This window comes from Babylonia areolata, chromosome 1, assembly GCF_041734735.1.
Source record: "Babylonia areolata isolate BAREFJ2019XMU chromosome 1, ASM4173473v1, whole genome shotgun sequence".
In the NCBI taxonomy this organism is placed as follows: domain Eukaryota; kingdom Metazoa; phylum Mollusca; class Gastropoda; order Neogastropoda; family Buccinidae; genus Babylonia; species Babylonia areolata.
The window spans coordinates 8943131-8955630 of record NC_134876.1 but is presented as its reverse complement, the minus strand read 5'-3'; the positions used below and the strand labels follow the sequence as shown (position 1 = coordinate 8955630).

Genomic DNA, 12500 nt, shown 5'->3' with positions numbered 1-12500 from the left:
AAATCGTACGTTTTTCGATCACAGAGCAAATCCGATTAACACTGACATTGCTTAAAAGCCTTGTGTTATAGCGTTTAATGATAACATTCAAATTTAACGAATTTCCGTGCGGAAATAAAGTTTTTTTTTGTTTGATTTTGATTTGAAAATCAATACTTTGGTAAGACGTCCAGTATCACCGGTGCATGTGATGGACAATAAGTACAAGTTCTTCCTTCCTTACAAGACATTCGTCATAATTATAGCGGAACGGTTGAGGCGCTGGACTTTGAATCTGAGAGCTGTAAGTTCTTCGTTCGTGGGCTGCAACTCCCACGTTCACTCGTACGTACACGAATGGGCTTTTACGTGTATGACCGTTTTTACCCCGCCATGTAGGCAGCCATACTGCGTTTTCGGGGGTGTGAATGCTGGGTATGTTCTTGTTTCCATAAACCACCGAACGCTGACATGGATTACAGGATCTTTAACGTGCGTATTAATTTTGATCTTCTGCTTGCGTGATGATTAGTATCATGCCGAACACAAAAAAACACGAAAGGTGTTCAGGCACTAGCAGGTCTGCGCATATGTTGACCTGGGAGATCGGACAAAATCTCCATCCTTTACCCACTAGGCGCCGTTACCAAGAATCAATCCCGGGACACTCAGATTGAAAGTCCAACGCTTTAACCACTCGGCTATTGCGCCCGTCGGCTTAAGTTCGACCCCAGTAGGACTGTCGGTGCCCGGTGGATCAAAGGTAGTATTTTTTCTGTATTTTTCCGGACTTCCAAGGCCAACATGATTACAATGTGCAGACCTGTCAGTGCCTTTATCCTCTTCGTGAGAATAGACATGCAAAAGATAAAATACGCACGTTAAAGATACCTTGATCCATGTCAGCGCTCGGTGGGTTATGGGAGAACAGGAATAATACACCCAGCATGCACATCCCCGAACACGGAGTAAAGCTGCCTACAACGCAGAGAAGAGAGGTCAATCATGTAAAAATCCACTTGTGGATCTATACATGAACGTGGGAGTTGCTTCCTACGAAAGCAGAAACAGGATATTTGTCACTGACTGGGTCGTATTGCTCTTATTATCGATGCTGTTGTTTCTGTGACTGTCATTGTGATATCAGTAATCTTATTGTTACACTTTTGTAATTGTTCTGTATCAATGCTGTACCGATCTTTCTCTCACCCCCCCTCTCCCTCTCTCCCATCGTTCTCTGTCTCTTCACACATCCACTTCTGTGTGTGTGTATGTGTGTGTGTGTGTGTGTGTGTGTGTGTGTGTGTGTGTGTGTGTGTGTGTGTGTTCTTCGTCATGCATGTTCCTGTGCACAGAGCATTCTTGTCTTCCCCCCTTCCTTCATATGCACGCCTATTTGTGTTCTCTTCTGCGTTCACTCGTATGCACACGAGTGGGCTTTTACGTGTATGACCGTTTTTACCCCGCCATGTAGGCAGCCATACTCCGTTTTCGGGGGTGTGCATGCTGGGTATGTTCTTGTTTCCATAACCCACCGAACGCTGACATGGATTACAGGATCTTTAACGTGCGTATTTGATCTTCTGCTTGCATTTACACACGAAGGGGGTTCAGGCACTAGCAGGTCTGCACATATGTTGACCTGGGAGATCGGACAAAATCTCCATCCTTTACCCACTAGGCGCCGTTACCAAGAATCAATCCCGGGACACTCAGATTGAAAGTCCAACGCTTTAACCACTCGGCTATTGCGCCCGTCATTTGTGTTCTCACTACAGTAGGTGCGTACCAGCCAACTGAAGACACACTGAACAATAGGCCATGCCTAAAATCTTAATCCTTGAGAAATAAATTAACAAATAGTAAAGAGTGGGTAACTCTCTCCATTCACAAGGTACACAACTTCAAGTCAGTGCTGCTTACGCTGCCGATTCAGCTAGCACACAGGTAAATAAAAGGCACATTGGAACAAACCCAGATACTGCCTCTGTGTGCAAGCTGAATAGGTAGCGTAAGCAGCACTGACTTGAAGTTGTGCACCTTGTGAATGGAGAGAGTTACCACTCTTTACTATTTTTTGACTCACTTGTGTAAACAAAGTGAGTCTATGTTTTAACCCGGTGTTCGGTTCTCTCTCTCTCTCTGTGTGTGTGTGTGTGTGTGTGTGTGTGTGTGTGTGTGTGGGTGTGTGTGTGTCCGTGGTAAACTTTAACATTGACATTTTCTCTGCAAATACTTTGTCAGTTGACACCAAATTAGGCATAAAAATAGGAAAATTCAGTTTTTTCCAGTCATCTTGTTTAAAACAATATTGCACCTATGGGATGGGCACAAAAAAAAAAAAAAAATGAAGCCTAATCATATGCAAACTGCATTTACTGTTATATTTATATTTTTTGTTTTCTCTAAACTTGGCACTTTGATCTGATATTCGACCCAACAACAAGAGCAGTCATTATTATCATTTTTTGTTCAAACAGGAACTTCTTTTTGCTAAGCATGGAAGTTTTATTTATTTTGCAAACGTTTTGGTGCAGATAGTGAAAAGGGAAATTACTCTGTAATTAATACTAGGGGACTTAATTTGCTTTAAACTGATCTTTCTCATCTTAAAAAGCTTGGATTTTTTTAAGTGTATCAAAAGTGAGTCTTGAAGGCCTTGCCTCTCTTGTTTAATCATTTCATCCCCTGGCCTCATTGTTTGTTAATTTCCATTTGAGAAATAAAGTTTTGATTTTTTGAGTCCTGAATTGACCCTCTGTCTGTGTGTCTGTCTGTTTGTCTGTCTGTCTGTCTGTTTCTATCGTTCAGTATCACACGTGACTTTGAAAATATGTCCAACGAAATTGTTACAGCAACAACTGATATGCCTACTTGTACAACTAACCCCCTCCTCTCAATCACACACACACACGCACACACGCACGCACGCACACACACACACACACACACACACGACTTGAAAAGAAGACATTTCAATCATCCAAAGGGTTGGTCATCCCACCTGGTCAAAAGTCCTAAACGAAGGGCAAAAGAATACCGGACTCACCACAAACGTCTGGTCAGTTTCATCCTTTAAATTTGACAAGAAAAGACGTGTGTGTGTGTGTGTGTGTGTGTGAAGAACTGCGCACAGCACTGAGAAAAGGCGGCGTGTGTAGTGTGTGTGTGTGTGTATGTGTGCGTGCGTGCGCGCGCGCGCGTGTGTGTGTATGTGCGTGCGTGCGTGCGTGTGTGGACGGACGAAAAGAATGTTGCCATTGTTTGTTCATGTGTCATCCGACAACTCAACACTAACACACGCGGCATGCATCATCGTCGTCGTCGTCCCTCCATTTTTCATTAAAAGGACACGTTATGTATTATCACACACCACACCGCCATCAACCAATAGGAACAGACTGCGAACCTGAACACAGGTATGTGCAGCGTTCATTTGAAAGGAACCTCACCCCAGCAGTGCTCTCTAGACTCTACACATGCCTGTGCATAATGTGAACGGTGTAGACACAGGATGCAGGCCGCGTCATGAAAGTAAATCCGTTACGTTCCCGGGCGGCTGTAACGCGCAGTGATAAGCGAAGACATTGTATCATACCGTATGTGTATCGTTAAGAAAATAAAAGAAAGCTTTCCTGGCAAAAATCTGTATTCTGGGTCAGTACTGTACTGTACAGTATCGTATTAATCTTTTTTGTCACAACAGAATCCTCTGTACACAGTACAGTACAGTACAGTACAGTACAGTACAGTACAGTCGACAACAGTAAGTGACACACCTGGTGTGTTGAGTGTGGAGTGATGGCCTAGAGGTTTCGCGTTCGCCTAGGAAGCGAGAGAATCCGAGCGCACTGGTTCGAATCATACCAGAAGTCGCCAGTATTTTCTCCCCCTCCACTAGACCTTGAGTGGTGGTCTGGACGCTAGTCATTCGGATGAGACGATCAACCGAGGTCTCATGTGCAGCATGCACCGAGCATACGTAAAAGAACCAACGGCAACAAAAAGGTTGTCTCTTGCAAAACTCTGTAGAAAAATCCACCTCGATAGGAAAAATAAATAAAATTGCAGGCAGAAAAAAAGGGTGGCGCTGTCAGTGTAGTAACGCGCTCTCCCTGGGGAGAGCAGCCCGAATTTCACACACAGAATTCTGTTGTGACAAAAAGAGTAATACACATACAAACACACTGTACCATTAGTTCAAAGGCGCCTCCAACCGTAACATGGACCCCCCCTCCCCCTCTTCCGTCCCTGCCCCCCCCCCCCTCAGGCCCCTCACCTGGCCGTTGATTTAACTTTGCTGTACAATGTGTCGTTTTTTAAGACTATTTATTTATCTCTTCTTTTTTTCTCCCCTTTTTTCTTTTGCTCTTGAAAATATTCACAATAATTACAATGCAAGCGCCGAGGGCCGTGCTGCTATCATCCTTATAATTATATCAACAGCAACTGATAATGATAATACTGAACAATGATAATGATAATGATAACCAGCACCATCACAGCAATGATGATAGTGGTGATGGTATAACTTTCACTACTGCTGCTGCTACAATTGATGATGATGATGGTGATGACTGTCATGATGATGATAATAATAATAGTTAATGTTGTCGTTGTTGTTGTTGTTGTTGTTGTTGTTGTTAACAAACCAAGCATACTACTTCACGAAATTCTTCTTCGTCGGTGCGTCAGTGTAAGCCTACGTCACGAAATATTTGTATTTGTATTTCTTTTTATCACAGCAGATTTCTCTGTGTGAAATTCGGGCTGCTCTCCCCAGGGAGAGCGCGTCGCTATACTACAGCGTCACCCATTTTTTGTTGTTGTATTTTTTCCTGCGTGTAGTTTTATTTGTTTTTCCTATCACACTAGTATGTGTGACCCAGGTCTGTCTGTTTCCCGAAGAGGGAGAGTTCATAAGGTCAATGACAAGGAAAAAGACACCAGGAAATGTTCGTCACGATGTGTGTGGATGATCTGTGCTCGAGTCGATCTGGTGCTCTTCGTATTCCGCGTCTGTAGCCAGCTCTTCTACTATTTCATAAAAAAGACACCTTTTCTTAATGTAGCTTTTTGATAAAGAAAATAAAGAAGGAAGTTGTGTCATGTGTCAGTGTGTGTGTGTGTGTGTGTGTGTGTGTGTAGGCCTACGCGTGTGTGTGTGTGTGTGCGTTTGTATGTATGTGTGCGTGTGCATGTATGTGCGTGTGCGTGCGTGTATGTATGTGTGTGTGTGTGCGTGTGCGTGTGTGTGTGAGGGAGGAGGATATAGGGAAAGGGAGTCACACAAAAGTAACACGTCCAGTCAAGATAATTATATACAACACACCTACAGCAACCTGACTTTACTGAAAAATACAGGTCAGATACTATTTTGTAGATGACGTCTTTAAAACCCTTAACTCTCTCCATACGAACGGCGAAAGAGACGACGTTAACAGCGTTTCATCCCAATTACCATCATCAAAATATTGCAAGCGGAACGCTCTTATACTGAAGAGGTGAATTTTGACAAAGAATACCACAGTTCTGACGACGGAAGCTAAAGGTTGGGTCATTTAGACACCCACTGGACATCCGAGGGGTCTGTGTAGAGGAGAAGAGAGGACTGGCCGTACTGAGTGAGTTAAAACAACAACAACAAAACAAAACAAAACAAAACAACAACAACAAAAACCGAAAAAAACCCCAGACACCCCCCTCTCCCCGAAAAACAACAACATATTTCCTTTAAGAAATAAGAAAATAAATAAATGACACACACACACAACAAAAAATAACAGGAACAACAGGAAATCAGAAATAATCAGCTGGACCTATCCGACAACAAACCAGCTGAATAACACAGAGAAAAAATAAAAAAATAAAAATAAAAAACTAGAGAAGAATCTGCCAATCAGAACTCTCACTTTCTAAATCCGAGTAAACGACCTTAAAAAAAAAAAGAAAAAAAGAAAAAAAAAAGAAAGAAAATGAATAACACACACACACACACACACACACACACACACACACACACACAAGAAAAACAGGAACAAGAGGAAATCAGAAACAATCAACTTGGACCTATCCGACAACAAACCAGCCGAATAACAAAAAACAGAATCTGCCAATCAGAACTCTCACCTTCAAAATCCGAGTGAACGAGCTTCATGGAGAGGCAATAATTCACAAATAAATCCACTAAATTGTAGGTAGGAAGTTCGTGCTGACTTATCAAGAACGGTCGGTTGATATCTTCTCAGTATTTTATCACCAATAAACCTTGCCACAAACGAGCGCTTCAGGAATTCTATCCGCGTTAACTGAAAACTTCCTGAATTATGGACGAAGAAAGAAGGTCAAGACGCTGCCACGAAACTGATCTCTCAACTCGCAAGCGAGGCACGTAATATTGTAGAACCATTCACCGTCAGCAGCCAATCGCATCACTGGAAAAGCCATAAATCTATAAATATCCGGTGACGTCAAATCAGGACGTCATGGAGACGGAAGTCCGGGAAAGTCCGACGATGGTACTGGTGGCACTGCAAGCAGATTGCAGACAGTCATGAGGCTGTGTGACGTCATTTCCGATGTGAAGTGGCGAAGGCGGAAGTGTGTATGTCAATGGACTGTGTGAAAGACTGGCGCTGTAGATGCTGTCCCTTCAACAGTGTCGATGCTTGTGTGTGAGTGGCAGTTGGACTTTAAACTGACTCTGATTTATCTCTGCACAAAATCCGGCGCTGTATAAATAATTTTTGATGAAATAAGTACTTTAATTTTTTACTCACTAGCCAGCCGCCTGACTTTCTGACAAATCTCTAACCAAGTGACCAATAAGTTGGCCACGTAAACCGTCAAATCAACCATCCAACTAACCGAAACGACCAAGGAATTAACAAACTGACTAACTGACTGCAGTTTGTATTACTACTACTACTAATGGTATTTATATAGCGCTGAATCTTGTGCATAGACAAATCAAAGCGCTTTCGCACCAGTCATTCACACGCATGCATAACTCTAAAACTGAAGAAACTGATGACAAGGAAGAGGCAGGGAAGGGAGGCTATTTTGGGAAGAGGTGGATTTTAAGGCCAGACTTGAAAGAGCTGAGTGTGGAAACTTGACGAAGCGAAAGAAGAAGTTCATTCCAATTGCAAGGTCCAGAGACAGAGAAAGAACGCCGGTCAACAGTCGAGAGTTTGAATCTGGGTATGCGTAAACAGAGTGGATCCGAAGCTGATCGTAGTGAGTTTGTACTGGGCGTGTAAATTCCATATTGTTCGCAGAGAAGGGCTGACGATGTGTGGGATCTGTCATCTCAGTGACTGTGCCCAGTTGCCCCCCCCCTCCCCACACACACTCCCTCCCCCGCCCCCTTCTCCACCGCCCCCTCCCTCCTTCACCTGTTCCTTCACACCTATCCTCGTCCGATCCCATTGTTTTGTGAGTTTGCCATTGTTCACTCTCATCGTGCCGTCAACACCACCCAAACACACACTAACCTTGAACCCCCCCCCTCCCCCCCAAAAAAAAGTACTTGAAGAAGTTACACGATAAGAGGGAGGGAGAGATGGAGAGAGAGAGAGAGGGAGAGAGAGAGGGGGGAGAGAGGGAGGGAGAGAGGGGAGGAGGGAGAGAGAAAGAGAGAGAGGGAGGGAGGGAGACAGACAGACAGACAGAGAGGGACAGCAGAGAGACAGAGAGAGAAACATACATTTAGACACACACACATACACACACCCACAGAGTCTCTCTCTCTCACACACACACACACACACACACACACACACACACACACAATCTAATATCACTGATAGTGAAAAGACGCTAAACGAAAGAACACACACACACACACACACACACACACACACACACACACACACACTGACGCGCACACAAGTACAGACACGCAGACTCACACACATACACACACGCGCGCGCGCTCACAACACACAGACACAAACACACACAGACACAGACAAAGACCCCCTCCAGCCGCCCCCGCCCGCCCCTCGTCACACACACACACGAACACAGTTACACGCACAAACACAGACAGACAGACACACACGCACATAGACAAGAGGATGGGCGGAATAAGACCCACGGCGCTTCAAGTTGCGGAAGCGGAAACTTGTGATTGTGACGACACTGACTTGTGGACATTTCGGTGAGTGGTGAGTGTTGAGTGGACAGACTTGACCCGCATCTGACCTTGTGGTAATGGAGAGAGAATGAATGACTGAACTGTTTATTCAGTCATACAGGCCATTGCCCCCACAGTGAAGGGTATTGAAGGGTATTGATTTTGAACAATCAACAGAACCTGCCAGTTTAATTCAACAACAAGCAATGATAGCCAGTCTATGAAATGTTGCCGTCTGTGTTTTTCTGTGTACATCCACCTCTCCCTGTCTGTCTGTCTTTCTGTCTGCCTGTCTGTCTTTCTCACTTTCTCTCTCTCTACGCATGCACACACACACACACACACACACACACACACACACACACACACAAACACAGACAGACAATATAGACAGACAGGCAGACAGATAGATACACAGGTAGATAGATAGACAAATAGATAGATATAGAGACAGACAGACAGATAGATAGACAGAAAGAGTAATGCATGAAAAACAAGGAATATTGTTTCGTTTTTCAAGTTCTCAGGTACAACATATGTTTCCCAAGTCTATGTCTCCCAGCCCACTAACCAACATTAAACAGGTCTGTGTTCCCCAAGGCCTAGAGGTAACGCGTCCGCATAGGAAGCGAGAGAATCTGAGCGCGCTGGTTCGATTCGCGGCTCAGCCGCCGATATTTTCTCCCCCTCCACTAGACCATGAGTGGTGGTCTGGACGCTAGTCTTTCGGATCAGACGATAAACCGAGGTCCCGTGTGCAGCATACTTAGCGCACGTAAAAGAACCCACGGAAACAAAAGGGTTGTTCCTGGCAAAATTCTGTAGAAAAATCGACTTCGATAGGAAAAACAAATAAAACTGCACACAGGAAAAAATACAAAAAAATGGGTGGCACTGTAGTGTAGCGACGCGCTCTCCCTGGGGAGAGCAGCCCGAATTTCACACAGAGAAAGCTGTTGTGATAAAAAGAAATACAAATACAAATACAAATATTCGTTTCATCGTACATAACACAAACTGTACACTTTTGGCTAGTGGTCAATACTGGTCTGTGAATAGTTTAAGTAGGTCAAGGATATTGTGTGGACATGATAATTGCTGCATCCTGACACTCAAGAGATGTGGCCATGTGTGTGTGTGTGTGTGTGTGTGTGTGTGTGTGTGTGTGTGTGTGTGTGTGTGTGTGTGTGTGTGTGTGTGGTGTGGTGTGTGTGAGAGAGAGAGAGAGAGAGAGAGAGAGAGAGACAGAGAGACGGAGACAGAGACAGACAGACAGACAGACAGAGACAGAGACACGCAGAGAGACAGAGAGAGGCAGAGACAGAGAGAGACAGACGGACAGAGAGAGACAGAGATAGAGAAACAGAGAGAGGCAGAAAGAGAGAGAGAGAGAGAGAGAGAGAGAGACAGACAGACAGACAGACAGACAGAGACACTGACTGACAGACAGAGACAGAGGGAGACAGAGAGCAGTGCATGGCCTAACCAGTTCTGAACAGCTTCTCTCATTAGTGTCAGAGTACCAGCTGACACCGCGTCAGGCAACCTGGAGTTCACAGTCACAGTTCTCTGTGTCTCTTGGTGCCAGTCATCATGGTGACAGCAGTCCTCCTTAATCGTCCCCATTGACACAAACATCGGACTGTGGGACAGGTTTGCTCGTAAAGTAAAATTCGGGAACACACACACACACACACACACTTGCACGCACGCACGCACGCACGCACGCACACACACACATGCACGCACGCACGCACATACGCATGCACACACACACGCACGCACGCACGCACGCACGCACGCACGCACGCACGCACGCACGCACACATACACACACACGTACATACACACACGCACGCACGCACACACACACACACACACGCACGCACACACACACACACACACACACGCACACACACGCACGCACACACACACACACGCACGCACACACACATACACACACACACACACACACGCACGCACACACACACACACACGCACACACACACACACACACACACACACACACACACGGAGAGAGAACCAGTAATGTGGGATTTTGCAACACTGTCTGCATTTATAATTGGTAGTCTTGGTGTTGCTGCAATCAGGATGGTAATGACATATTGCATCATGCTGCTGACAATATCAATGTAAGTACAACAATGTATAAACCTGCTGGTCTCCATAATCATTGTGAACTGAGCGTCACGGAAATTGAAGAAAGTGGCTGCATGCATGGACGGAGTTATCGAAGCTGTTGTGCACTCAGTATGTGTGTTGGTTAATTCTGACTGCTTATGTCACAGTACCAGTACGTCACCCCTCTTCAGAATACGGAATACAGAATACTTTATTCTCTCAACAAGAGAAATTCATTTGTGGTGTAAAACACACAAACAACACACGAAAATTACAGTCATTCAACATGTATACATAAAAAAATAAACTGTCTACATGTCAACCCAGGGCAACCCGTGCGTACAATCAATGTTCACAGTAGACACAATCAACAACAGGAACCCGAAAAAAGGTAACTTGGAGTAAACCATACATACACCAACAGAGGAATACATGTGCAATACAAAATCACATCTATAGTACAGGCATGAAATAGCATACTAAAAGTAGACATAACACATACAATAACAATACTCAATTCAACAGTATTTTGAGTTCAGATGTCATATTCCATATATACACACACTCTGGCATACATTTTTAGTCACACATCTGATTATTAATTATTGTTGTTTAATAGCTGAATTGAGGTCGGAATAAAGCTGCAGTTGCTTCTGTTTGTTTTAATTAATTTTTTTTTTCAGACAGCCATCACAATGCCCATGGAACACAGACGGACCTCCCCCAAGCGGACAGACCCCCAGGACTCACGACATCGAACAACCCAGCTCCCACCAAACCAAAGACTGAAGCCCTGAGCAGCGCGAGCCACTGGGTCTCAGAGACCACACCAGGGGGTGGGCTGCGTGAGCGAACTTAGCAGTGTGAGTTTGTTTATCTTTAACTCTCTCCATACGAACGGCGAAAGAGACGACGTTAACAGCGTTTCATCCCAATTACCATCATCAAAATATTGCAAGCGGAACGCTCTTATACTGAAGAGGTGAATGTTGACAAAGAATACCACAGTTCTGACGACGGAAGCTAAAGGTTGGGTCATTCAGACACCCACTGGACATCCGAGGGGTCTGTGTAGAGGAGAAGAGAGGACTGGTCGTACTGAGTGAGTTAATAACGTTCCAATCTCCACCGTTGAGAGATGGCCAAGAGGTAACGCGTCCGCCTAGGAAGCGAGAGAATCTGAGCGCGCTGGTTCGAATCACAGCTCAGCCACCGATATTTTCTCCCCCTCCACTAGACCTTGAGTGGTGGTGTGGACGCTAGTCATTTGGACGAGATGATAAACCGAGGTCCCGTATGCAGCATGCACTTAGCACACGAAGAAGAACCCACGGCAACAAAAGGTTTGTCCCTGGCAAAATTCTGCAGAAAAATCCACTTCGATGGGAAAAAACAAATAAAACTGGATGCAGGAAAAAATACAAAACAAAAATGGGTGGCGTTGTCAGTGTAGCGACGCGCTCTCCCTGGGGAGAGCAGCCCGAATTTCACACAGAGAATTCTGGTTGTTTTTTTTTTCGAGAAATACAGGGTTTATTCCCCGACGGGAAAACTGTCTTTTCTATTAGAGGGAAGGCCGGATGTACAGCTGTGTGACACGTTTGACTGAAGCCTCGAGAGTCCTTTGTCAACGAGCGAAACAGCGGACACTGATACCGTACTGAGGAAGATAGGGCCTCCACACACACACACACACACACACACACACATTTCTCTCTCTCTCTCTCTCCTTCTTTCTCACACACACACACACACATTCTTACACACGGACACACACGCACGCACACACACACACACACACATACACATTCTCTCTCTCTCTCCTTCTCTCTCTCTCCTTCTCTCTCTCTCACACTTACTTACACACACACACACACACACACACACATTCTCACACACGGACACACACGCACACACACACACACACTCATACTTCACACACACACACACACACACACACACACACACACATCTCTCTCTCTCTCTTACTGACACACACACACACATTTTCTTCATCATTTCACTCTGACCGCCTTTGCTATCAGTCGTATTGTCTTTCTAACATCACGATAATCATGACTTCTCGAAAGCAAAAAAGGCTGACAGGTCACTGTTCGCTTCAGCTACCGAAGTAATTACAACAACCACCGGCACACAAAACCCCGTTCTTTTCATCTCCCACCCCACCCCACACCACCCCTCCACTCCCCACACCCCTTTCCCTTTACCACTCACATTC

General features: G+C 45.0%; 1 protein-coding gene across 1 annotated transcript in view; it reads right to left on the bottom strand.

The window, feature by feature from the left end:
* The window catches only part of LOC143291116 (uncharacterized), an 8576-nt gene extending 2215 nt beyond the window's left edge, over positions 1-6361 (bottom strand). The window contains exon 1 of the mRNA XM_076600748.1: positions 6109-6361. Coding sequence (XP_076456863.1) covers positions 6109-6136 — 28 coding nt within the window. The 5' untranslated portion in view covers positions 6137-6361. The remainder of the gene's footprint in view (positions 1-6108) is intronic.
* Positions 6362-12500: the final 6139 nt, after the last annotated feature.